A 27425-nucleotide genomic window follows, 5' to 3' on the forward strand; every position below is an offset into this window, starting at 1 on the left:
GTGGTCAGAGAAACACCAGAAATAGAAACCGTGGTTTGTGGGAGAAATAAGGAGGTATTCGGCCTGTTAGCAACCTATTTGAGTAGAATCTTATACAAAAGTCAGTAGAGAAGTAAAAACAAAACTCAAAATACAGCCCCTGCCCTGAGGCATTCCCAGCCAGCTAGGAGAAACAGTGTAGACACATTTTTTGTTTTTAATGCATTGGAAACATTTGCGTAAGAGTAGGCAAACAACTGCACGTTGTGTGGCTAACTTTCAGTTATTTAGCTCTGGGTGGGAAGGGCCTGTGTGGATAATTCAGAATTTGTTGACATTCAGCTTGGAATGTGCTGGATTTGAATGCAGGTCTGAGTAATATTCTGGAAATTATCATGCTTGGGAGAGACCAGTCAGAAGTTGCCATTCCGCTGACCCGAGCTCTCTGCCAGCAGCTCTGGCCTCTTTCTCAGAGCCTGCCTGCTGATGCCGCAGTGGGTGGGAAGCAAGTCAGATGTTTCGGCCTCTGCGGGGTCCCTTGCAGCCCTGACAGACTCTTGGCATGGAATGAGCAGAGATGTGCTAACACCCGACAGGACTTGAGGAGGCCGCGAGAAGGCATATGCGCTGCCCGTGAATGCCCTGCCCCAGTGGCCAGCTCAGCCATCCTTTTGGCTCCCACATCCCATGATACCTGGCTGCGCTGATACACATTGATGACTTGATGATACACATTGATTCACTGCTGTTGTTACCACTAGACGGGAGCTCCTCCTCCGAAGCAGGAACCATGCCCTGTTCTTCTTTGAATTCTCCTTGCTCTTGCCCAGTGCCTGGTTTAGAGCAATGCTCAACAGAAAAATTCAAGCAAGCTTGCTTTCAGATAAGCAGCAATGGAGAAACAAGAGGTGGACAGGGTTTGTAAAATGGTCTCAACATCCAGCTGAATGATGTGGGATGATGTGGGTCAATTAGCTGCTTAGGGTTTTCTAGAGGAGAGCTACCCCCAGTCTTTGCCCAAACCCCTCCGTGGTTAAATGGTGGTGGCTGTCTCGTTCCTGGGCGAGCATTGATTTGGAATCAAGAGCCCTCTGCTACACGTCTCCCCAGCTCCCCTGCCTGTCCCCACTCACCTACCGCATGCCACAAAAATCAAGGGAACTGGCGTTGGAAGAAGTCTCTCTCGCTTCTGAGTCCTAGCCTGTGACCCTGCAAGGTTGCAGCCAGTATCCCGGCAGGGCGCCGCTGGTTTCAACTGTGGGAAACGTGGGCAAATCATAGTGAACCTTTCTTCTGAGCACTTGCCGTGGTTCTCAAAGTGTGGCCCCCGGACCAGCAGCATCAGCATCACCCGAGAACTTGAAATTTGGATGCTTAGAAATGCAAATTCTCAGTTCCCACCCCAGACCTACTGAATCAGACTCTCTGGAGGTAGGGCCCAGCCACGTGGTGTTTTAATAAGCACCCCAAGTCTGCACTGTTCAATATGGTAGCCACTAGCCGCATGTGACAATTTAAATTAATTACAATTAAATAACAATGGGAAGTCAGATCCTCAGTTGCACTTGCCATGTTTCAGGCACTCAGTAGCCACATGGACTAGCATATTGGACTGCCCGTATAGAAACTTCCGTCGTCTGAGAATTCTCTTAGACAGTGCTCCTGGGTGATTCTGGTGCATGCTAACGTTTGAGAACCAGTGAGCTAGGAAATAGACTTTTCAACCCTGGCTGCATATTATAATCACCTGAGGGACTTTGAAAACTACCAATGTGCCAGCCCTACCCTAGACCAAATAAAACAATGGGGGGTGGGGGAGTTGCAGGCAGACGGTAGTTTTTAAATTCCCCCAGGTGATTCTAATCACTCTCAAAGCCAAAGTTGAGAACCACTGCACAATGCTACGCACTGTACACGACATTCTCATTCAGTTCTTACAAGACCCTTATGAGGTATGTGCTATTAGAACCATCTGCGTTTTACCGAAAAGCATCTGCAGGCACAGAGAGGTTAAGTAACTTGTCCACGGTCACACTGCACTGAAGTTGCCAGATGCCAAGGGGCATTCCTAGAAGGCAGCAGGCAGGCCGGGAGATGGAGCGCTCTGTGATTGCTTGCCAGAGTGGAGCCTGACGAAGCCGGTAGACTTGGGGATGGCCGCCTTGCAGTGACAGCTGCTTTTAATTTGTGTCAAGAAGAAAAGCTGCCTTTTAATTAGAACAGTTTGGGATTTTTTTCCAGTTGCCAGACTAAGCCAGTTAGCAGGGATTAGTGCCGTCAAGGAAGGCCAAGCGCAGCAGCTCTGGGCTTTGCTCCGGGGCGGTCCCACTCACTGAGGGACCTCGGGAAGTTGCCAGCCACGTGCAGAGTCCCCAGAGGCGGTGGGCAGCCACTGCAGGCAGGAAATCGGCCCTGGCCAGTGGTGCGCCGAGGGTCCATGGCCAGGCATCTAGCTGCTTGGTTTCGGAGCAAGGGGCAGGGCGCAGAGGGTATTGCGAGGGGGTCTGTGGCGCTCTGGGAGTGGACGGCAGGCCTTCTGTTGACCAGCCACCCCAAGACCCTCCGTCAGCCTTTGACCCTGATGGCTCATCCTCCTCCCAGCCCCTTGCCTAGGCCCTTGCAGGCTCTCCAGTCGTCCACCCAGGGCTCCGGTACATCCCCCCTTCTGGTGTCCCAGCAACCCTGTGGCAGGCCAGCAGGAAGCCAAGGCTGACTTACTCCCTTCTTCGTGTTCCGACCAATCTGTGCTATTTTCCCCACATGTTAACTATTGCGGCACCGGATGGCGTGCTTCTTGGGGTCCGGGTTACCATCAGACTGAGTTCATGCGAGGGAGGGGGGCTGGATTAGCTCTCTCAGCAGCCCCTTCGACCCTGAAATTGGGATTCCCATAGAACGGAGGGCTTCCCTTGAACAAGAGCCCGTCTCCGCATTAAATCAGACTCTCTGAAAGATGGTGCGTTCTGTCTTTCTGACCACACTGGGAGCAGGGACCGCGAAGTTCCTCAAAGACAGGACGGAAGGGTCCTCCTCATTCTAGGCACTCCTCCAGTTGTGAGTGAGTCCTTCTGTCTGGGCTTCCGTGGGGCTGGGCACAGGGTGGAGTGGGGTTCACTCGTCCAGGACGCATGGGGCCTCTTGGTCATCAGGAGCGCAGGCTCCTGGTCTAGCCACTGCTGACCACGTGGGCTCTGTCCTTTAGCCCACCACCTCTCAGCAACACCACGTCGTGGCTCTGCGACCACCTTCAGGTCACTTCCCTTCAGTCTCCTCATCTGTGTGGCGGGGACACCTTTACTTGTCCTGGAGGAGTGTCGTGAGGGTTAAATGCATTCCGTGAGACCGTGTGTGCATGGAATAGGCCCTCGGTAGACGGTAGACCCCTGCCTCCTGCCCCCCTAAGACGCTCACCTTAATTCCTAGCCCCACGGCCTCTCTCCGCCTTTTATTCCCCAGTGTTCAACTCCCTGGACATGTCCCGCTCCGTGTCGGTGACGACAGCTGGGCAGTGCCGCCTTGCCCCGCTGATCCAGGTCATACTGGATTGCAGCCACCTCTATGATTACACCGTCAAGCTGCTCTTCAAACTCCACTCCTGTGAGTACCCTGGGCCGGGTCGTCTCCTTGAGCTTCTGGCCAGAAGGAGGGTCACAGCCTGAGGCTGCCCCTGGAAAAATACAGCTCCCCTCAGGGCTCTCTCGAAGGCCCTGGAGCTCCTGACCATCTTAAGAGCAGGGCATCAGCTTGGGGGTGCCCAGTGAGCACCTGGCTTGCCATAGTGGTGTCCCAGGGTGTCCCCTCCCTCCACTGCTGGCTTTATCTCATCTCCAGACATGCGTGTCACGTATTCTAGGAACCACACCATTGCCTAGACCACAGGAGCAAAGGCGCAGTGGTTTCTAAAGTGTTCATCATCACAGTCTCTTTGTACAAATGGAATTTTGTGGAGAAATATAAAATATCAAACAGCTGCTCAGGCAAATGGAGGGCCATCGCTTACCTAGCCACAGACCCCTGGGACGCTTCGCACAGCGTAGTTTGGGAACTACTGGTCTTGCAGAACTTCTCATACTTTCGTGTACTTGTTGTTTGAAATGGTGTGTGTGGGTCCTGCAAGGTCCCTGTTAGTGGATCTGGCGGGTTCACGGTCTGCATTATTAAACCGTTTCCTAGATGAATCTGATGGGAGTGGTCCCGGGGCCACACTCTGAGGTGGCCACCATGAAGGACATATACGTGCAAAGTATGTGGATGACAGAAAACCAAGAGAGATCAAAGCATGAATGGATGCTAGCAAGTTTTTATCTTAGAAGTCTAGGACAAGGGACGCTCTGGAACTGTGGTCCCTGAAAAGCAGTAGATCTGGTTCTTTAGTCAGGCCAGGGGAAGCAGCATGCTTCTGATTAATCCAGGAGGGCTTCGTGGAAGGGAGGCTGGAATTCGACGTTCGAAGGTTAGAAAGGCTCTGGAGCAGTGGGCATGCTTGAAGGGAGCAGAGATTGGACTCAAGCCCAAGAAAAGAAGGCGGCGGTCGCTCAGAAGCTCTGAATAGACGAACCTCTAATTGTTTCTGAGGTGCTGTGGAACCCAGTGGCCCGCTGGAACATTTCCACTTCCTTATGAGGTGGCGAGTTAGCAGAAGAGACAAGTAATTATTCACAAGACCTGCACAGATTGCCTCTGGGGGGGGCGACTGTGTGCCTGGGGGAAAAGTGGGGGGGACACTGCACACAGTATATACTCTTCTAAAAAAACATTGTATTTTAGAATAGTTTTAGATCTACAGAAAAGTTATAAAGAGTTCAGAGAGTTCCCATATATCCCTGAACCCAGTTTCCCCTATTGTTAACATCTTACATTAATATGATAATTTTGTCACAACTAATGAACCAGTTTTTTGTTTGTTTGTGTTAAAGATTTTATTTTTTTCCTTTTTCTCCCCAAAGCCCCCCAGTACATAGTTGTATATTCTTTGTTGTGGGTCCTTCTAGTTGTGGCATGTGGGACGCTGCCTCAGCGTGGTTTGATGAGCAGTGCCATGTCCGCGCCCAGGATTCGAACCAGCGAAACACTGGGCCGCCTGCAGCGGAGCGCGCGAACTTAACCGCTCGGCCACGGGGCCAGCCCCGTTAATGAACCCGTTTTGATGTGCTATTATTAGAGTATAGAAGTCCATACTTTATCCAGATTTCCACAGTTTGTACGCAGTGTCCTTTTTCTGTCCCCGGATGTATCCAGGAACCAGGCTACATTCAGTCGTCATGTCTCCTTAGCTCCTCTTGGCTGTGACAGTTTCTTGAACTTTCCTCGTTTCTGAGGACTTTGACAGTTTTGAGGGGCCTGATCAGATATTTGTAGAATTTGAGTTCGTCCGATGTTTTTCTCATGATTGAACTGGGGTTAAGGGCTCTTGAGAGAAAGATCGCTGACGTAAAGTGCCATTGTCATCCACTGTCCACTTTTACCATTTTGAATTATCACACTGTATATGTGTCCTCCTTCTTTATACCAAGTGAATATTCAAAAATTACTAAAACTTAAATTTAAAAAATAAAAAGATCAGGGGCTGGCCTGGTGGTGCAGTGGTTAAGTTTGCACTTTCTGCTTTGGCGGCCCGGGGTTCACTGGTTTGGATCCTGGGTATAGACCTATGCACCGCTTGTCAAGCCATGCTGTGGTAGGCGTCCCATGTATAAAGTAGAGGAAGACGGGCACGGATGTTAGCTCAGGGCCAGTGTTCTTCAGCAAAAAGAGGAGGACTGGCGGCAGATGTTAGTTAGCTCAGGGCTAATCTTCCTCAAATAAATAAATAAAATAAAAAGATCGCTGAGTTGTGATCTGTAGCTGAGATAACACAGAATCACACAATCTGGGAGGTGAAAAGACCTCAGACACCCCACTCTGTCGGGGAGGAGGCTGGCCCTAAGAGGCCACTGCCCATCTGGCGGGCAGTGGACCTGGATCCCCGAGTCGTAGTCCTTAGTCTTTGCCTTCTGCCAGGCATCCTCCCGGGCAGGCTCTGTGGATCTCTTCCAGACTAACGTCCACCCTGGGCCCCCCCAGTGCATGCACCCCTGGGAGAGAACCACACCGCCAGGGCCGCCGTCGTCCATCCCGCTGCTTGGTCAGGCCACTGCTGCTGCTTCTGTGGTCAGGAACACAGCGCCCAGCCCACTGTGCCCAGAATGGGTCGCGCTCTGGGAGCAAACTCTGGGAGAAGGAAGGATTAGAGGGATAGGCGCCCCCAGACTCCCTGCTTGTCCTGCTGGGCCCCCGTGGTTACCAGCCCTGGGGCAGCTCTAGGCCAGCAGTGTCCCCCCGCAGGGCTGGCCACAAGCCCCAGGAAGGGTGGTCCCCTCCCTCCGGAGCCCTGCTGTGGCTTGCCTGCCCACTGGTCCTCCTCTCCCTCTCATTCCTTTCCACTTTCTTTCAGGTCTCCCAGCTGACACCCTGCAAGGCCACCGGGACCGCTTCATGGAGCAGTTCACAAAGTAAGTGGCTTAAGTTAGAAATGAAGGCGAACCAAAAAGTGCTCTATAATCAGCTAATCCATGCAACAGCACTTGCTTTAAAATAATGCAGGGATGAGGGTATCTGCATTTAAAAAGGCAATAAAGTGAAGGAAGATAACTATGATGCTGGCAAACCTTCCAGGGGCTGAGGAGGCTGTCAGTTCTCGAATAGATCCCATAGAAGCACATAGAAGAAGGAGATTTCATGTATTCATTTATCGCCTGCCCTATGCCCAGGGTTTCATCCTCTTTGTTTTTTTTTTCTTTTCTTTCCTTTTTTTGTTTTTTGTGAGGAAGATTGGCCCTGAGCTAACATCTGTGCCAGTCTTCCTCTATTTTGTATATAGGATGCTACCACAGTATGGTTTGATGAGCAGTGTGTAGGTCTGCACCCAGGATCTGAACCCTCAAACCCCAGGCCACCACAGCAGAGTGTGTGAACTTAACTACTACGCCACTGGGCTGGCCTCATCTCGTTGCTTTTTCTTCTCCATAATTTCTCTTGGTCTTATACTATATGCATGCCAAATATGTATACAACTACCAAATATGTATCTTTAGCCGAACCTCACCTCTGAATTCCAGTCTCACATACTCGATTATCATTTGACATCTCTACCCCAAATTTAAACCTTTTTCTCCCGTCTTTTCTCTCTCAATAAATACCCTCACCATCCACTTAGGCCAGAGGTCTGGAGCTCAGCATGTTCGTCGTCCGCATGTCCATCCATTACTAGGTTCAGTTGATGCTCTACAAATATATCTTGGTTCCACCCATCTCTCCATCTCTTCAGCTCCCATTGCTGCCTGACAGGACCCTCTAACATTGACAGGATACCTGGGGCTTCCTACCATCCTGTCCTCACCCAGCAGTTAGAAGAGCCTTGTGAAAACATAAATCCATGCTCAGAACCTTTTACTGTCTTCTGATTACACTGAGAGTAAAATCCACGCTCTTCTCCATGGTCTACAAGGCCCTGCAAGACCCGGCCCCTGCCTGCCATCTCTGACCTCGTCCCCAGAGCTCACTGTTGCAGCCACATGGGGTCCTCTTCCTGTTCCTGGGAGGCACCCAGCACATTCCCTCATCAGGGCCTTCAGGCTTGCTCTTCCTTCTCCCTGGGCTCTTCTTCCAGCCTGGCCAGCTCCAGGTCATCTTTGGTCACCTCCTCACAAAGGCGGTGTCTGGCCACCTTACTTAAGTGGAGCCTTCTCCATCTCCTATCCCTCGAGCTCCAGCACCCCCGCTGTGTTCTCCATCACAGCACCCTGTTTATCTCCTTCATCGTTCTTAGCACAACTTTATTTCTGTTTGACTGTCTTGTCCGTTAGTACATCCCTAGCGTCTGATACATAGCAGTCAAGCATAGAGTGTTCAGTAAATATTTGAATGAATTAATAAGCCAGCTATCTAGTCTAGAAGAGGAAGAGCTTGTCTGACAGAGGGGTAAATTATTCTGGTGCATTTGGGAAAGACAATAGGTGACTCGAAGAGAAATACAGCTCGTCTTTCAATTAAGTGTGTCCAAGAAGAGGAGAAGGAGTGGCCCGAGAGGCGGGAGACCTGAGGAAGCGAGAGGGCCTCATGGCTTAGCCCCGTCTATTTTGACCCTCCTGTGTTTCCTGTTACTTTCTCCATCCTTGACAACAGGGAAGGCAAATCCCAAGCTTAGGCTTGCCTTGCTGGTTCCCGAGCTGCAATCAGAGGACAAGTTTGGGGTCGTACTAACCTCCTGGTTTCCTTGTTCCATTTGAAAGCCTTGTATGTTTATTCTATAATAAATGACTTATTAAATCCTAGGAGACAGGCCCTGGAGCTGATTTCCTGGAACGTTGAATTCCGGTAGCTTATGAAAGCAGTAAAGCCTATTACTGTTGGCTCCGGCCCAGAAAGAGGGGCACGTGTGGCCAGGTCATTTTATTTCCTTTGATTTCTTCTAGCTTATGGAAACATCTCCCCTGAGTTGCCGCCTCACTTTCTCTTCCACGCAGACATGGTGACTCTCTGAGGCCTCCCTGTCCTCAAATTTCAGGAAAGCAGCAATGATGTCATAGGGACAGTCCTAACCTTGGGGTCCCAGGGGCTGTCATGAGACCCCAGGGGTTTAGTTCATTGGGCTGGGCTAGAGAAAATTCTGTGAGGCAGAGAGAGTGCTGAGATCCATGATCCTCTTTCATCTCAGAAAATATGTCTTGTGTTCACAGTTTTCTTGGCCTTCCATATTTAGATTCAAAATAGAGACTTGAGGATAAGAAAAGATTTTGGTTTCTTCATTGGCATATTCATGCAAGATTAGGACACAGTGTAAATAGAGTGTTTTCTCCACCACGTACTTGTTAAGCCACTCCTCTTTGCCTGCCCGGTCTCTGCCCTCTAGAAGCTCACACAGTTGTGCACCACTTAATGACGGGGATGCCTCCCGAGAAATGCATTGTTAGGTGATTTCGTTGTCGTGCAAATATCATAGACCGTGCTGAAGGGGAACAAAATTTGCCACCCCAATATGTGTCTCTTTAACATGAGGATTATTTTAGGCTGACTTTTTTTAAGGGAAAAAAAAAAGATTCAAAGGTTTTTTACCTCCCGCTTAACTGTCTGAAAGAATTCAGATAAAAAATCCTACCTCAGGAACCGAGCTCTCATCTTAGCATTGCGTGAACTAGGTGGTGCACAGGGAGGAAGCTAGGAAGGCCTGTTTGTTGGGCTTCTGCCAGTGTCCTTCTGTTTCTGTGTGCTCAAACACTTGCTTTCCAAACATTTGCTCCTTTTCACCTACCTGTGAATTGCATTCCTTCCCTTTGAAGTCCCTGAGTCTTCCCACCCACAGCATCTTTTGTCTTTAACTGAGGATGGTATTTAAGGTGAGGGTTTCAGATATTTTGGCAAGTTACTCAGATTTCCTGGGTTTCTCCCATGTGTACGTGTTAGTAAACTTTTGTTTGCTTTTCTCCTGTTTATCTGTCTCATGTCAATTTAATTCTTAGATCGGCCAGAAGAACCTAGAAGGGTACAGAGAAATTTCTTCCTCCCCTACAGTTCTTAACAAACCTAGCTGATATAGCCTGCTACACTCCTAGGCTACAGGGCACTAATCTTGTGGGAGCACTGTAACCCATGTGGTCCGTTGCTGTCCAAAATGTCGTTATGCAGTGCATGACTGTAGTCTAATTGGAGAGATAACAAAGCTCTAAAACAAAGGGAATTAATTAAAAGGAGATCTACCTTAATAATTAAGTTTCCTTCCCTTTTGCTATGGTTAGTTGGTTTGTCCTCAGAGAAAGTAAATTTATTTTCATGTCACTCTAAGCCAAACATTCCTGGGAAGATACATCTGCCAAACAATACCGTATATTCTACAGTGATACAGAAATTAGTTTTTGGGTTATCTACTCATCCAAAGGGTTTCGCAGTTTGAATTACTCTTTCCTCACCACCAGATAAGTGGGGACTGGCTATAAACCATCTTTCTTTGTAGCATCACAATTGAAGCCCGGTGCCGTGGAGGCCGTCTCCTTGACAGCCTGTGCCTTTGGGCTGGGCAGGCAGTAGGAAAGCCAGGTGGCTGCACTGTCCCCTCCATGGGGCTGGGGAAGTCTCCCAGCACCGCTCAGGCCCTTCTCCATCCCTAGGTTGAAAGATCTCTTCTACCGCTCCAGCAACCTACAGTACTTCAAGCGGCTCATTCAGATCCCTCAGCTGCCTGAGGTAAGCGCGCCCAGCTGCACCCTGGGAGCTGCTGCATCCAGGCTGGCAAGCCCAGCAGGTAAGCATGGTTTGAGGTTGTGTCTTCCCTCTTCAGAACCCACCCAACTTCCTACGAGCCTCTGCCCTGTCAGAACACATCAGCCCTGTGGTGGTAATCCCAGCCGAGGCCTCGTCCCCTGACAGCGAGCCCGTCTTAGAGAAGGATGACCTCATGGACATGGATGCCTCCCAGCAGGTGAGGACCACTTAGGAGAGAAACCTGGCCCTTCCTGTTGCCCCCAAGTGCAGAGGAGAGGACGGGAGAGGCTCTGGCCGAGTCTCATTGGCTGGAGCCAGATTCCGCCTCCTTCTAACATAAGCAGTAACCTAGACTGAGCACCCTGCCCCGTGGTCCCTAGGAGGAATCATAAATGGGTTTGAATGGAATTCAGAAAGGGTCCATTCTTCCTTGTCACTCATTTGACCCCCCACACAGAATTCTCTGCATCTCTAACTTTGTTCTCAATCTTTTTCGGTCACCACAGAATTTATTTGACAACAAGTTTGATGACATCTTTGGCAGCTCGTTCAGCAGTGATCCCTTCAATTTCAACAGTCAAAACGGTGTGAACAAGGATGAGAAGTGAGTCCAAGCTGGGGTAAACCAGATGGTGCAGAAATTAAGTTAAGCCATGATCTGTCTCCCAACACCTAACCAGAGAGCGACTCTTAATGATGCTTGGGCTCTTAGATAAAGGTCGACCCTCAAATATTGGCCCCTTCAATCCCAGAGGAAAATCAAATGAGGCGGAAATAACTGAGGACCCGTGAGTGTCAGATGAGTATCTGGTAACACTGATAGTCTTAGGGTATAATTTACAGAAGTTCAAAGAATTGTCCCCAAATTAACACCAGCTTTTAACTTCCTCCCCTGATCTCCCAGTTCGCGTTTAGAAGGAGGTGGAAGCAAACTTGTTCTTCTGTCCCTAGGGATCACTTAATCGAGCAGCTGTACAGAGAGCTCAGTGGGCTGAAAGCACAGCTGGAGAACCTGAAGACTGAGGTGCGAGTCGGGCTCTAGTGTATTCCTTGGCTTCCCCACTACATGACAGATTTTCATATTAAATTTGCTTCACATAGATGCTTGTTGGACTGCATCTTAAGGGGGAGTTCATGAGTAGAAATGCCAAAGCCAGAAGCACCTGGTCTTCCCGTGGTCTGGACTGTAATGCATTTCCATTGCACTTGCCTTGAGAATGCCATTTAAGCCAAACTCCCCTGTCCCTGTGATCCTCAGAGATCAACATGAGCACCTACTGGCTGTGACGCCGTGGTGAGAAAGGCCTGTGCTTCTCACATGGCAATAAGGTTTGATCTGAAACGGCTGTTGGCCATGTCTGGTGCTGTAAATGCGCCTGCCCCTCAGACCCATGGCTGATCAGAGGTGGTACTCACGGGGGCAGGTGGACATCCTCTCCCTCCTCATTCCAGCTCATCCTTCGCTGCTCCCAGGCCACTCTAACAGGACCAGAGTTCCCCTGCTGTCATCCCCTGTTGTTCTTGGCTGGGTAGCTTGTATGACCAGAAGGCTCAACTCTCATGAGGGCTTGGGAGTGGACTTGTTAGGAAAACTGAGGTATTTGGTCAGTGCTGGAAACGTGGTGGAACCTGCTTCTCCTGCCCAGCACAGCCGACCAGGCATGCGGCGAGCGGACGCGTTACGTATGTCCCTCCCACAGAGCCAGCGGGCCGTGCTGCAGCTGAAGGGCCGCATCAGCGAGCTGGAGGCTGAGCTGGCTGAGCAGCAGCACCTGCGGCAGCAGGCAGCTGACGACAGCGAGTTCCTGCGGGCGGAGCTGGACGAGCTCAAGAAGAAGCGAGAAGACACAGAGAAGGCTCAGCGGAGCCTGACAGAAATCGAGAGTGAGAGGCCAGGGGGTGTGGGCATGAGGGTGGGGGTCCAGAGTGCAGTCTAGCTGACTCAGGATGAAGGATGAGGCTGGGCGGCCGAGCCCCAGGCTTGCCTCTGCCCAGAAGAGCTGTCAGGAATGCCAACTCTTGTCACTAGTCAGAGGGCGGATTGGAGTCCCGCAAGTGGAGAGCCCATGTGAGGTGCAGGGATGGGCAACACTGAAGAAGATGGTGATGGGGTGCCTGCCCGGGGGAGTGGATCTCCGAGGAGTGATGGCCTGGTACAGTAAATGCCAGGTGTGAGTGCTCAGGAGGCACGAGTCAGTGAGTGTTTGAATCAGGTGAATTCTTTATTCAAGAACACTTCCCAGAGGAGTTGAAGTAGGATTTTTTGAGGGAGAAGGTGTATGCATTTGTGAAAAGAAAGGAGGATCTTCCAGGGACCCAGGCTTATTGGAAGGCGGGCGGAGGGTCCCAGCAAGGGTGGGCTCCTCACCTAGCCCTTGACGATACAGGGAAAGCCCAAGCCAATGAACAGCGGTACAGCAAGCTCAAGGAAAAGTACAGCGAGCTGGTGCAGAGCCACGCTGACCTGCTGCGCAAGGTAGGACCCTCGAGCGCCCCCTTGCTGCACGCAGAGCCCGCACAACAGGGGAGAGAGCAGCTCAGGCCTCGTGGCTTCTCCAAGTCCAGTGCCCCTACCAGCTTCTAATGGGTCACCACCATTTCTTGGGAACCACAGGTCTTCAGGCTCCCTTGCCTCCCATCTCTCGAGCTCCACCCTAGATGCCCACCCTGCTTGCGTTATCCTTCAGCTTTATTATTCTTGTAAATACTTGAGAGTCAAGTGTCTGAAGATGACAGCTTTATTCTGATTTCCTGCTGGGTGGGAGAGTGATTCTATGTCCAACGCTAGGACACTCACAGTCTGAATGCTGTCATTTGTTCTAGAAGGAAGATGTCCTGTAAGCCTGAGGTGAGCCAGTTCAAGGCACTGTTCTTCCCTTACAGAATGCAGAGGTGACCAAACAGGTGTCTGTGGCCAGACAAGCCCAGGTGGATCTGGAACGAGAGAAGAAAGAGCTAGAGGATTCCTTCCAGCGCCTGAGTGAGCAGGCCCAGCGGAAGGTGAGTGGAAGGAGAGGTATGTGGAGAATGAGGGAGGTGGACCTTGGGCACCTCACAGATCGAAAGACCTTTCGTCTGCTCCACAGCAGCTCTGTGGGTTAGAGCCTGTGAGAGGGCTGCAAGAGGCCCTGTAGGACACAACGTGGTTCCCAGCGCACACACGGTCAGAGGCATAAAGTGCTGAAGGGACCCGAGTCAAGGGGGGTTCATCAGCAAAGGCTTTCCAAGGGTGAAACTCGAGGAGAGTCTGAAGAATTAAAAGCACATGGATATCAGAGAGCGGGATGAACACTGACAAAGACTTATCGCCAGGAGAACACACGTGTGTTGGGGTGGGGTGGGCAGGCAGGTGAAGGTGGAGGAAGAAACGTCAGGTGGATAAAACTGAATGCCTTACACTTAGAGTAGTGGTTTGCACACTTTTCTGTGACCCAAAGTAAAAAATACATCTACCTAACGGAAATAAAAGTTTCACAAAACAATACTTATTTTTACCATGTGAATGCATTTGGCTATTTTTTTGCTCTGTTTCATTTTTTTAAAAATGTTAGCTGTGAATTCTTACTCATGGGTTGCAACCCACTCTTTGAAAAACACCACTTAGCAAGGAAAGGAGAATCATTTCAAGATGTTGAGATTCAGCTGTACACCAGGTGTTGGGAAGCCTGAATTAATGATCCAGTTCAGGGCCAGCCCCATGGCCGAGTGGTTAAGTTCGCACGCTCCACTTTGGCGGTCCAGAGTTTCACCGTTCAGATCCTGGGCACAGACATGGCACCACTCATCAGGCCACGCTGAGGCGGCGTCCCACATGGCACAACTAGAGGTGCTCACAACTAGAATATACAACTATGTGTTGGGGGACTTTGGGGAGAAGATGGAAAAGAAAGAAAAAGGAAAAGATTGGTAACAGTTGTTAGTTCAGGTGCCAATCTTAAAAAAACAAACAAATCCAGTTCTACTTTAATTAGTATTGTGGGCTCAAGCATGACATTTGGGAAATGCTACAGTTCCCCTCGTGACGTTCCACTTAGCCAGGAGAAAATATTTTGGTATACTCTGGGTTCTCACCTGCCCATACACACTTTTTTAAAAATTTTTATTGAGTTAATGATAAGTTACAATCTTGTGAAATTTCAGTTGTACGTTATTGTCTGTCAGTCGTGTTGTAGGTGCAGCCCTTCACCCTTTGTGCCCACCCCCCACCCCCCCTTTCCCCTGGTAGCCACTAATCTGTTCTCTTTGTCCGCATGTTTAAATTCCTCATATGAGTGGAGTCATACAGAGATTGTCCTTCTCTATCTGGCTTATTTCACTTAACATAATTCCCTCAAGGTCCATCCATGTTGTTGCAAATGGGATGATTTTGTTCTTTTTTATGGCTGAGTAGTATTCCATTGTGTGTGTATATATATATATATATATATATATATCATATCTTCTTTATCCAATCATCAGTTAATGGGCACTTAGGTTGCTTCCACGTCTTGGCTATTGTAAATAATGCTGCAATAAACATTGGGGTGCATGGGACTTTTGGAATTGCTGACTTCAAGCTCTTTGGATAGATACCCAGTAGTGGAATAGGTGGGTCGTATGGTAGTTCTATTTTTAATTTTTTGAGGAATCTCCATACTGTTTTCCATAGTGGCTGCAGCAGTTTGCATTCCCACCAGCAGTATATGAGGGTTCCTTTTTCTCCACAACCTCTCCAACATTTGTTACTATTAGTTTTGGTTATTTTTGCCGTTCTAATGGGTGTAAGGTGATATCTTAGTGTAGTTTTGATTTGCATTTCCCTCATGATCAGCGATGATGAACATCTTTTCATGTGCCTATTGGCCATCCGTATATCTTCTTTGGAGAAATGTCTGTTCATGTCTCCTGCCCATTTTTGATCGGGTTGTTTAATTTTTTTTGTTGAGTTGTGTGAGTTCTTTATATATTATGGATATTAAGCCTTTGTCAGATGTATGACTTGCAAATATTTTTTCCCATTTAGTGGGTTGTTTTTTTGTTTCAATCCTGTTTTCCTTTGCCTTGAAGAAGCTCTTTAGTCTGATGAAGTCCCATTTGTTTATTCTTTCTATTGTTTCCCTTGTCTGAGAAGACATGGTGTCCAAAAAGATCCTTTTAATACTGATGTCCAAGAGTGTACTGCCTACATTTTCTTCTAGAAGGCTTATGGTCTCACCTTTAGGTCTTTGATCCATTTTGAGTTTATTTTGGTGAATGATGAGAAAGAATGGTCAATGTTCATTCTTTTACCTGTGGCTTTCCAGTTTTCCCAGCACCATTTGCTGAAAAGACTTTCTTTTCTCCATTATATGCCCTCAGCTCCTTTGTTGAAGATCAGCTGTCCAGAGATGTGTGGTTTTATTTCTGGGCTTTCAATTCTGTTCCATTGATCTGTGCACCCGTTTTTGTACCAGTACCATGCTGTTTTGATTACTGTAGCTTTCTAGTATGTTTTGAAATCAGGGATTATGATGCCTCCGGCTTTGTTCTTTTTTCTCAGGATTGTTTTAGCAATTCGGGGTCTTTTGTTGCCCCATATGAATTTTAGGATTCTTAGTTCTATCTCCGTAAAGAATGTCATTGGGATTCTGATTGGGATGGCACTGAATCTGTAGATTGCTTTATGTAGAATGGACATTTTAACTATGTTTATTCTTCCAATCCATGTACATGGAAGGTCTTTCCATCTCTTTATGTCGTCATCCATTTCTTTCAGAAAAGCCTTATAATTTTCATTGTATAGGTCTTTCACTTCCTTAGTTAAATTCACCCTGAGGTATTTTATTCTTTTTGTTGCGATTGTGAATGGTATTGTGTTCTTGGGTTCTTTTTCTGTTAGCTTGTTATTAGAGTATAGAAATGCTACTGATTTATGCAAATTGATTTTATACCCTGCAACTTTGCTGTAGTTGTTGATTACTTCTAAAAGTTTTCCAATGGATTCTTTGGGGTTTTCTATATATAAGATCATGTCATCTGCAAACAGTAAGAGTTTCACTTCTTCCCTCCCTATTTGGATTCCTTTTATTCCTTTTTCTTGCCTGATTGCTCTGGCCAGGACCTCCAGTACTATGTTGAATAAGAGTGGTGATAGAGGGCATCCTTGTCTCATTCCTGTTTTCAGGGGGATGGTGCTCAGTTTTTGCCCATTGAGTATGATGTTGGCTATGGGTTTGTCCTATATGGCCTTTATTATGTTGAGGTAGTTCCCTTCTCTGCCCATTTTGTTCAGAGTTTTTATCATAAATGGCTGTTGGATCTTATCAAATGCTTTCTCTGCCTCTATTGAGATGATCATGTGGTTTTTATTCCTCAGTTTGTTGATGTGGTGTATCACGTTGATTGATTTGTGGATGTTGAACCATCCCTGTGTCCCTGGTATGAATCCCACTTGATCATGATGTATGATCCTTTTGATGAATTGTTGAATTCGGGTTGCCAAAATTTTGTTGAGAATTTTTGCATCTATGTTTATCAACGATGTTAGCCTGTAGTTCTCCTTTTTCATGCTGTCCTTGTCAGGCTTTGGTATCACGTGATGTTGGCCTCATAGAATGTGTTAGGAAGTGTTCCACCCTCCCTAATTTTTTGGAATAGCTTGAAAAGGATAGGTATTAAATCCTCTCTGAAAGTTTGGTAGAATTCCCCAGGAAAGCCATCTGGTCCTGGGGTTTTATTCTTTGGGATGCTTTTGATTGCTGTTTCAATCTCTTTCCTTATGATTGGTCTGTTCACATTGTCTGCTGCTTCTTGAGTGAGCTTTGGGAGATTGTAGGAGTCCAAGAATTTATCCATTTCCTCTAGGTTATCCATTTTGTTGGCATATAGTTTTTCGTAGTATTCTCTTAGAATCCATTGTATTTCTGCGGAGTCTGTTATTTCTCCTCTTTCATTTCTGATTTTGTTTGTTTGAGCTTTCTCCCTTTTTTTCTTTCTAAGTCTGGTAGGGGTTTGTCAATTTTATTTATCTTCTCAAAGAACCAGCTCTTTGTTTCATTGATCCTTTCTACTGCCTTTTTCGTTGCAATAGCATTTATTTCTGCTCTGATTTGTATTATTTGTCTCCTTCTGCTGACTTTGGGCTTTGTTTGTTCCTCTTTCTCCAATTCAGTTAGGTGTAGTTTAAGATTGCTTATCTGGGATTTTTCTTGTTTGGTAAGATGTGTCTGTATTGTGATGAATTTACCTCTGAATACAGCTTTTGCTGTATCCCATATGAGTTGGTATGGCATGTTATCATTTTCATCTGTCTCCAGGTATTTTTGGATTTCTTTAATTTCTTCAGTGATCCATTGCTTGTTCAATAGCATATTGTTTAGTCTCCACATCCTTGTGCCTTTCTCAGCTTTTTTCTTGTAATTAATTTCTAGCTTTATAGCATTATGATCGGAGAAAATGCTTGTTATTATTTTGATTTTTTTAAATTAGTAGAGGCTTGCCTTGTTTCCCAACAAGGTCTATCCTTGAGAATGTTCCATGCATGTTTGAGAAGAATGTGTATTCTGCTGTTTTTGGATGGAGTGTTCTATATATGTCCATTAAGTCCAATTGTTTTAGCTTTTCGTTTAGCTCCACTGTTTCCTTGTTGATTTTCTGTCTGGATGATCTGTCCATGGATGTGAGTGGGGTGTTGAGGTCCCCTACTGTTATTGTGTTGTTTTTGATATCTTCTTTTAGGTTTGTTAATAGTTGCTTTATGAACTTTGGTGCTCCTGTGTTTGGTGCATAGATATTTATAAGCGTTATTTCTTCTTGATGAAGTCTCCCTTTGATCATTACATATTGTCCCACTGTGTCTCTCTTTACCTGCCTTATTTTGAAATCTGTTTTGTCTGATATAAGTATTGTGACACCTGCTTTCTTTTGTTTGCTATTAGCTTGGAGTATTGTCTTCCACCCCTTCACTCTGAGCCTGTGTTTGTCCTTGGGTCTGAGGTGTGTTTCCTGGAGGCAACAAATTGTTGGATCTTGTTCTTTAATCCATTTTGCCCCTCTGTGTCTTTTTATCGGAGAGTTCAATCCGTTTACATTGAGGGTGATTATTGATGCATGAGGGCTTAATGCTGTCATTCTGTCACTTGTTATCTGGTTTTCCTGCATTACCTTTGTTTCTCGTCCTGTGTGTTTTAGCCTACCCATTGACTTCTGAAATTTCTTATGCTGGGTTTCTTAGATTTTTCCTTATTTGTGTTTTGTGTCTCTGTTCTGTTTTTTAGTTTAGTGGCTACCCTGAAGTTTGTATTCGGAATCTCGTGTATAGTATAGTCCATTTTCTGGTGGTCTCTTACTTCCTTGGCCTAGACTGATTTAGTCCTTTTCATCTTCCCCTTCTAGAGTATTATTGTCATCTCTTATTCCAACTTGTGTTGTGAGTTTGTGGTTAGAGTGATAAGATCGTCTTTGCTTTGGTGGTTTCCTTCCCTTTATCCTAATGCTATAGTTGAACATTTTCTGTCCTATTCTGATTCTATCTATTTGTCTCTCTACTCTGTGATTTGTGCCCCCTTTCTCCCTTTTTTTCTTTTTTCAGGTATGAGAACCTTCTTGAGGATTTCTTGTAGTGGAGGTTTTTGGTTACAAAGTCCCTTAGATTTTGTTTGTCTGGAAAAGATTTAATTTCTCCCTCATATCTGAAGGATATTTTTGCTGAATAGAGTACTCTTGGCTGAAGATTTTTATCCTTTAAAGTTTTGAATATGTCATTCCATTCTCTCCTAGCTTGTAAGGTTTCTGTAGAGAAATCCGCTGAAAGTCTGATAGGGGTTCCTTTGTAGGTTTTTTTCTTCTGCTTTGCTGCCCTCAGTATTCTTTCTTTCTCATTCATTTTTGCCACTTTTACTACTATATGCCTTGCAGTAGGTCTTTTTACATTGACAAATCTAGGAGATCTGAAGGTTTCCTCCACACACATTTCTCCCTCAATCCCTAGATTTAGGAAATTTTCTTCTATTATTTCTTTGAGCACTCTTTCTGTTCCTTTTCCACGCCCTCAGGGATTCCGATAATCTTAAATTGGATTTCCTCATTGAATCTGCTATTTCTCAGAGATTTTCTTCATTTTTTTAAATTCTTAGTTCTCTTTCTTCCTCTGTCTGGAACCGTTGAGCCTGTCTATCTTCGATTATGCTAATTTTCTCCTCTATGGTGTCTACATGGGCATTCAGGGAACCCGTATTCTGTTTTATCTGATCCATTGTATTTTTCATCTCTAGTATTTCTGATTGATTCTTCTTTACGATTTCAATCTCTTTTGTGAAGTAACTCCAGAACTCGTTGACTTGTTTCTCTATATTTCCCTTTACCTCATTGAATATTTTGATGATAGCTATTTTGAACTCATCTTCACTTACTTTACCTATTTCCAAGTCCTCAGGACATACTTCTGTGTTTTTATTGTTTTCCTTGTGGACTGGAGCTTTTATGAATTGCTGGATGGTAGAGGAGCGGTTTTTGCACATGATGCTATTATTCAGTTGCAGTTACAGCCGGTCGCCACTAGATGGGGGTCGAGAGCTGTGCCTTCTGAGCCCTCTGCCTTCAGCCGTGATGATGGCAGCGCACAGCATGGATTGGGGGAGGAGGGGCGCTTTCTCTCACACGCAGACCTGGATTCTGATCAGCTCTCGCTGTCTGTTTTCCTGGGGCCCTGGCTTGATGAGGTCCCCCCAGGGCAGAAGCTTTCCCCCGTTAGAGGGTTTCCGCTGCACTGGTCTGTGGGAGTCCTGGACAAGTCCGCAGACATGTGGCCCCTGCCCCACTCCTTCCCTCACCCGCAGCAGTGATCCCAGTCTCTAGGGGAGGGAGCAAAGTTCTCTCTTACCCCGTTCCAGCTCCTCTGAGGGCAGCTCCAACCTCTCTGCCCTCTGTCGTTTGGCTGCTGTGGGTCTCCGACGATCTCATATTAGAATTATTGGTTGAAATTCAGTTGTTCGTTTTTGGTTGTAGTTTGGAGGGGAGAGAGTCCCAGGTGAGCTCACTCCACTATGTCGCTGACATCACCTCTCCCCACACACTTTTTGTTGAGGCAAAACTTGCATACAAAAGAGTACACACATCTCACATTTATAGCTTGGGGATTTTTACATATGTTTATCCCTTGTAACCACCACCCAGATCCGAGTGTTCCTGTTTTTCTTCTCTTTCAGACTCAAGAACAGACAGAAGTACTAGAGAACTTGAAGCAAGAACTTGCCACCAGCAAACAGGAACTCCACATTGTCCAGGGCAGCCTGGAAACTTCTGCCCAGGTGAGCATCTCCTCCTTTCTATTCCTTCTTCTTGCTTTCCCCTCTAGCTTTGGGATTGCTGTCACCCAGCATCCATCACCATCCAGTATATGACCAAGCTGGTCCCATCTCTGATCAGTGTGTTCTCAGGAGAATGGAAGTGACAGAGTAAAGAGATATCACCTCCTGTTCCTTGTGGCCTTGTGGTGGGTTTGGACTTCTGGAAAGGGGACAGTTTAATTCTCCCAGCAACTCCCTCTTCCCACATGGTCACCTTTGCAGTCAGAAGAAAAATGGGCAACCCAGATCGCTGAACTAGAGAAGGAGCGAGACAGCTTGCTGAACACCATGGCTCATCGAGAGGAGGAATTATCTGTTCTTCAGAAACAGTTGGAAGACACCCAGCTCAAACTGTCCAGCACACAGGCAAGTAACGGACACCCGCTTGGGCTGACCAAGTCGGACTTCACACCCATGGGCCTCAGTGGTGTATTCATGGAGGCAGGGGGCTTGAAAGGCCCTTGGGGCCTCTGGCATGACTGTGAAGGCATTCTGTCAGCACAGCTCCTAATGCCAGCATACCCTGTGTCACCCACAGAGCAGATGAGGGAAAGCAAAGCTCGCTCTCTCTTTCCTATGAGACGGGGTGCATCTCTCGCCTAGAAAGGAGAACTGGTTGCAGTGGTCCATTCTCATAGCCTCCTCTGCTCAGTGGCACGAGCCTGTGGACAAAGTTAAAGAGTTCTTCTCTGTGTCAAGCTAACTGGCTTGGGCTAAGATATCAGGAATCCCAGCTGTGTCACAAGTGGCTGCTGCTCGGAGGCTGATTATGAGATCTATGGCAGACTCTTACCTCCCTGGACCGTTTCTAGGAATCTATGGGTCAGCTCGCAAAGGACCAACGAAAAATGCTGCTGTTGCAGTCGAGGAAAGCTGCGGAGCAGGTGGTACAAGAGGCCCTGAGGCAGCTGGAGGAGCCCACTCTCATCAGCTGCGCCGGATCTGCAGGTGCTTCCCCTCACCCGGCTGCAGATGCCGAAGCTTTCAGCTGAATGCTGTTCAGCGTTGGTGTCGAATCCCTTGTGACACTGAGTCCAGGGCTTCTTGCCCGGCTGCGTGTCCAAATCACCTGGAGATCCCTACCCGCCTCTGCCCCCCAGATCAGTTCCTCCAGAAGCTCTGTGGCACAGGGCCTGGGCAGTAGGATTTTCTAAAGCCCCCAGGTGTGATAACTGTTGCTTTAGTCATGGATCCCACTGATGAAAGGCCCACTGGGAGCAGAGGCCCCATAACAATTCTAAAGGCCAGGAGGAGGAGCAGACTGTCCTGTGTCTCTCTAAGGAGGAAAATATGGTCTGAATCAAGGGATGGTTGATCGTGAGCTTCAAGTCTAGACAGAGAGGTGTCATAAAGCACGGAGGGACAGAAACGGTAAAAATCCCCAGTCACAGGCATGAACAGGGGCCCACTCTGCATGTACCAGAGTCCTAAGGGCATGTGGGTGGTACAGGGGCCAAGTCAGAGAAGCCTCTGGATGAGAGGGGAGCCTTTGTGCACAGCATCCAGGCCCAGGAGGTTTGTGAAGTCATGGGCATAGAGACGAGCAGGTCTCATTACAGCTTGTTCTCAAGCAGAGGGAACATGTTGGCAAGCTAATGAGAGGTCCCATTGAGAACAAGGCAGACGGGAGGAAACAACTGATGGTTGGTTTTTATTATCGGATAGAAAGGTCTCAGTTTGGTGAGGTGTACAGCCAGGACTATTCTGTCATTCAGCAGGCACCCCATTTGTGAGGAAACAACAGTTACAGATGAAGGGCACACTGAGGACCTAATTCACTGAGGTTGTGCCAGGAAATGGGCAGTCGTGGGCGGATTCTGAGAAGGGAAGTTATGAGCTGCGTTTTGAAAGAAGAGGAGAGACATGAAGCTGTGGAGAGGAGGAAAAGTGGGGAATACTAATAATAAAATAGCTGACGCTTACTAAGCGCTTGCTGTGTGCCAGCCACTGTTCTAAGTGCTTTACACGCCTTGGTCCAGCAAATCATCGCAACAGAGGTACTGTTATGCCTCTGTTTTCAGATGAGGGAGAGCAGGCACAGGTGGCCTGAGATCACAGCCAGCAGTGGTAGAGCCAGGAGCCACACCTATGCAGTGTGACTCAAGAGCCCGTATTTTAACTCCTGTGCGGTAGTGTCTCCGTGGACCTGTGCACAGAGGCACAGCAGTGGGAATGACTGTGTTGTATGCCCAGAGCCAAGGGTCTGGGCTTGAGAGTAATGAGAGTCGAAGGGCCTGGAAAGACTTACCAGGGAAGCCTGGATTTGATACAGTGGGCAGTGATGAGAAATGAGAGGCAGAATCTAGGCTGGCCATGCAGTTGCCCTGGGTTTTGGCTGAGGGACCAGATAGGATCAGAAGCACAGCTTTTGAAGCTATGGTAGGAGAATCACATACCACTGTAGCCACAAGTCTTTCCTCCTCCCTCTGGAGGACTGGGGCCACTCACTAGCTAGGCTCATCATCAGGTGGCTTTAATGGAGTGAAGCGAGCTGTGACAACTCTGACTTTGCCCTGCCTTCCCTCTCACAGATCACCTTCTCTCCACGGTCAAGTCTGTTTCCAGCTGCATTGAGCAACTGGAAAAAAGCTGCAGCCAGTATCTGGCCTGCCCAGAAGGTAAGAAAGGTGAAGGACGGGGTCTGTCACTGGTGACAGGGTGCGGAAACGCTTGAATGTGGAAGTAGTGACGGGTTCCTAGCCACCAAGAAGGGAGTGCATACAACTCGCAAAGCGGGATAGGAGGGGGTAGGAAAGTGACAGCCCTCAAGCAGGACTGAGAAACTTCCATTTAAACTCCTGGCAGACGTGAGTGGGCTTCTGCACTCAGTCACCCTCCTGGCCCACTTGACCAGTGACACCATTGTTCACGGTAGCACCACCTGCCTTAGAGCCCCACCGGAGCCTGCGGACTGTGAGTACTAGGGGTGGGGGCCCTTCCGGAAAGCAGGGGGAGCAGAGAGAGAGCCTTTAAAAGTCTCTGTCGCCTTGCCTCTCCAGCACTGACCGAGGCCTGTAAGCAGTATGGCAGGGAAACCCTCATCTATCTAGCTTCCGTGGGGGAAGACGGAGCCCTTGAGAATGCCGACAGCACAGCCTTGAGGGGCTGCCTCAGCGAGATCACCGCCATCGGCGAGGTATCGTAGTGCTCTTACTGGGGAAGGTTGCTACTGTTCTCGGCTGTGCGTGCTGGTGATTTGTGGGAATCAGTGATTTTCGAAGCCAGTTCTTTGTGCCCTTACAACTTGCTTCTAGAAAGTGAGAGTTAGAGCTGAAAAATCTGACCCCTTGAATGACTTTCCAGTTATTTAATTCATTGGCTGTTAATTGAGAAGCTCCTGTGTGGTCGTCACTGTGCTAAGCAATGGCAAGAAGAAGCGGTTCAGTTTCCCTGTTTGCAAGGATTTTTGTCTGGTTGAGCAGGTAACATCTAAAATGGAGATGACTGTGTATTTACTCATTCAGTAAAGATGTAGTGAGTGTGTCCTAGATACTGGGAATTGTTCTGGGTGTAGTCATTTAGGGACAAATAAGATAGGGTCTCTGTGGGGAAGGAAAATAAGGAAATCAACCATTTCTGTACAGTGTGGTGAGAACTGTGGTGGAGATCTATTTTAAGAGTGTGGTACAAAGCAGTATTTAATTAATTCCTAAACTATGTGGCAATGAGAAGCTCAGGGAAAAAAGAGATGAGGGCCAGAGTTCACATCCTCCTCATCTCTCATTTGGACTCAAAACAGACTTCTGGTTAATTTTTCTGCCTCCAGCCTCTTTTTCCTCTGCTGTCTTCCAAAAACAGAGATCTGATTATAATTCCATGTGTTTGATAACAAATTATGTAACCTGACATACAAGGACCTTCACAATCTGGCCCTTAGTCACCTTTCTGGGTCCCTCCTGCCACCACCCCCCTTCACCTTACAGTGTTGGTGGCTAGCACTGTAATGAACATGCTTACCTGTCTGTTTCCCCCTGTGACTCCTCAAAGGTAGAGCCCATACCTTCTTCATATTGTATCCCTGGTCCCTGGCATGATATCTGGCAGGTGGTTAACACCCAGCAAATGTTTAATTAATTGAGTATGCACATGGAGAGAGCAAAACAGATTAAAAGGTAGCTCGGATGGGGAAGGAGAGTTCGTACTGGGGAGAAAGTGGGCAATGAAGTGGAGAACCTTGAATGTCTGGGTGAAGGAAGGCTGTGGACAATGGGGAATTGCCAACCTTGCCTTCAATAGGATGACGTGATCGTGGTGATATTAAATTGCTGGTGGTGGCCTAGGCAGCGTTACACAGTCTGCCTTTTGTTGGTGATAGAGCATCTTCCCCAGTGTGATGCAGAATTGAGAACTCAGAATGCACATGCAAAGTATGTAGGATGCCATGAGGAGACAAAAAATTAAATTAATGAAAGGAAAGCAAAGCGTGATAGAAAGATCCTGGGCAGGCTTCCTTTCTGGCAAGGCTGACCAGATGTTTAGAGACTGCCAGCACAGGACATAGGAAATACTGAATAAAATTTGAAAAGCAAAATTTTTAGTTGAATCTGAACTGGCTGAAAACTAAGGAAATTCTCAGAATCAGAAACCAAAAGGATGCTAGAGCCAGTGTTTGTCTATCTCTGGTGGCCTGGAGCTTGGATTTTAATGGCCACACATGCAGAGGAGAACAAGAGACAAACTCTGTGCCCAAGTAGGATAAAAGACTGGAATGCAGAGCCTTCCTCCCCAAAAAGAAATTCTGAAGGGTCATACCTTGGGTGAATGGGAAAAAGACTGCCCTACAGGGAAGATCTTGTCTCAGCCTTGGTTCTGAGAAGAGAAGGAAAGACAGCTGCCTAGAGAATTCCTAACCACAGGCCTCCTTCCTGTGGGTTCAGGGTCCAAGTCTCATACTACCCATATGGCCTGAAAAACCCCAAGCAGAAGATCAAGTTTAAAGTGGCCAGGTTGTTAGAGGTCCCGGTAACCTGGTAGAAACACATCCAAATTGTCTCTGAAGAAATATACTTTAAACCTAAACCTCAAAGAAGTTTCACAGATAAAGTCCCAAGGAATCACAATAAATACATTTTACATGTTAAGGAAGTTTTTTAAAGGTATTAAAAGTGTGACAAAGGAATAAAATATTTTCAAAAGTAACCAGATATATTTGAAAAAGAACCACAGAGCTTCTAGAAATGAAAAATGTGATTATTGAAAGTATTAACTTAGTATATAGATTCAACAGCAGGTTAAAAACAAAGCTAAAGAAATAATTAGTGAACTGGATGATAGAACTGAAGGAATTTACACAGAATGTTCAGATTTTATAAGTGGGATAATAAAGGTCATATATAGAATATTTAATGAGAGTTCCAGAAGAAGATAATAGAAAGACTAAGTCCTTTTCCCCTCTAAGTAACATGTTGTTAGTTCTATGTATTATAGACTTTTTTCTGTAACTTGCATTTTCCATCCTGTGTGTGAGATTCATCCATGTGGATGCATTCATTTTTGCTGCTCTGTAGTATTCCGTTGTGTGAATATAGCTGAACTGACAGATCTGTTCTCTTGTTGATGGACATTTGGGTTATTTCCAGTTTGGGGCTATTATGAGTGTGTCACTGTGATCGTTCTTGTACATGTGTCCTGATGCACATATGTAAGAGTCTCTCTAGCGTGTATACCTAGGAAGAGAATTACTAGCTTATAGGACGAGTCTCACATAGAGTGCTGAGTGAAAAAGCGAGTCATAGAAAGATACATACAGTACGATTCCTTTTAAATAAAGACCAAAACATGCAAACTTAACATTATATTGTTTAAGGATGCATTCATATGGAATTTTTCAAAAAAGACACAGTAAGCATTCTCCTGAATTCTGAGTTCATCTTGAGGTGGGAAGTAGGGAGGAAGGGAGATGGAATCAGGGCAGGATGTAAAGGAGCTTTCAAAGGTGCTGGTGTTGTTTCTTAAGCTGTTCCTTAAGTGGGGCGGTGGGTAACATGGGTCATTGTTCTTATGCTTTAAACCATTCATATCTATTTTATACTTCTGTATATATAATACATAATATTTTTAAAAATCACAGCTTTACCATCAGACCTGAGTTCAAATCCCTGCTCTGCCATTCATTAGCAGTGTAACCGCGGTCCAGACATTTGACCTCTCTGAGCCTTGGCTCCCCATCTGTAGAACAGGATAGTAGCTGCATCATGATTGCTGTGGAAGCAAAGTTAGATAAGGGCAGACTGTCTAGTTGGAAGAATCATCCACATTTGAAGATGTTTTTAAAATACCTCCCAAGCAGCAAATATAATCGACTCTGTGCAACTGTGAGGTTAGGGTTCAAGCAGCTACAACTGAATGGCCTTGTGGAGTTAGGTGGGGATGGCTTTCTAGAAGGAGGGGGTTCTGAGTGAGAGTAGAGGGAGGTGGAGCGTGAGGTTCCAGAGTTCACATAGAGAGTTCCAGACAAGGCCTGTGAGGGACGCCCTTCCATGGCTTGCTGAAGTGTGTTACATGGTGGGGTGCTCCTCTCCTACCTTCTGCTGTCGTGTGAGGATTACAAGTCTGCCAGAGGAGAATAGAGAGGAAGTCAAAGGATCATTTCAGCCTTTGTGATGCTGTTCACAGGAGCTTCTGCCCAGAGGCCTGGACATCAAACAGGAGGAGCTGGGGGACCTGGTAGACAAGGAGATGGCCGCCACTTCAGCTGCCATTGAAACTGCTACAGCCAGAATAGAGGTAAGGAAGTGATCCTAAAAAGGTCTCCGAGTGATGCTCCTGCAGCTTCCCTTTGGCAGCATTGCCCATTGGATGTATCTTAGTTGTTCACTGAGGCTACAGAGGCCCCCTATGAAACAAATCAAAACCCAAACTTACTAGCATCTCTGAGGGGTGGAAAGGGAGAAGGTCTCACCAAGG

At 47.0% G+C, this 27425-nt stretch overlaps 1 protein-coding gene across 5 annotated transcripts in view; it reads left to right on the plus strand.

Annotated features, from left to right (window-relative positions):
* Positions 1 to 27425, plus strand: part of HIP1 (huntingtin interacting protein 1) — a 146764-nt gene that overhangs the window by 109537 nt on the left and 9802 nt on the right. For all 5 annotated transcript variants that reach the window (XM_014850434.3, XM_044746602.2, XM_044746603.2 and 2 more), the window contains 16 exons: positions 3436 to 3576; positions 6413 to 6470; positions 10122 to 10197; positions 10292 to 10432; positions 10722 to 10819; positions 11167 to 11239; positions 11916 to 12099; positions 12603 to 12691; positions 13099 to 13215; positions 20379 to 20480; positions 20742 to 20885; positions 21332 to 21467; positions 23051 to 23137; positions 23325 to 23432; positions 23519 to 23655; positions 27135 to 27245. In XM_014850434.3, the coding sequence (XP_014705920.2) occupies positions 3436 to 3576; positions 6413 to 6470; positions 10122 to 10197; positions 10292 to 10432; positions 10722 to 10819; positions 11167 to 11239; positions 11916 to 12099; positions 12603 to 12691; positions 13099 to 13215; positions 20379 to 20480; positions 20742 to 20885; positions 21332 to 21467; positions 23051 to 23137; positions 23325 to 23432; positions 23519 to 23655; positions 27135 to 27245 (1802 nt within the window). The remainder of the gene's footprint in view (positions 1 to 3435; positions 3577 to 6412; positions 6471 to 10121; positions 10198 to 10291; positions 10433 to 10721; positions 10820 to 11166; positions 11240 to 11915; positions 12100 to 12602; positions 12692 to 13098; positions 13216 to 20378; positions 20481 to 20741; positions 20886 to 21331; positions 21468 to 23050; positions 23138 to 23324; positions 23433 to 23518; positions 23656 to 27134; positions 27246 to 27425) is intronic.

This window comes from Equus asinus, chromosome 14, assembly GCF_041296235.1.
Source record: "Equus asinus isolate D_3611 breed Donkey chromosome 14, EquAss-T2T_v2, whole genome shotgun sequence".
NCBI classification, from domain to species: Eukaryota; Metazoa; Chordata; class Mammalia; order Perissodactyla; family Equidae; genus Equus; species Equus asinus.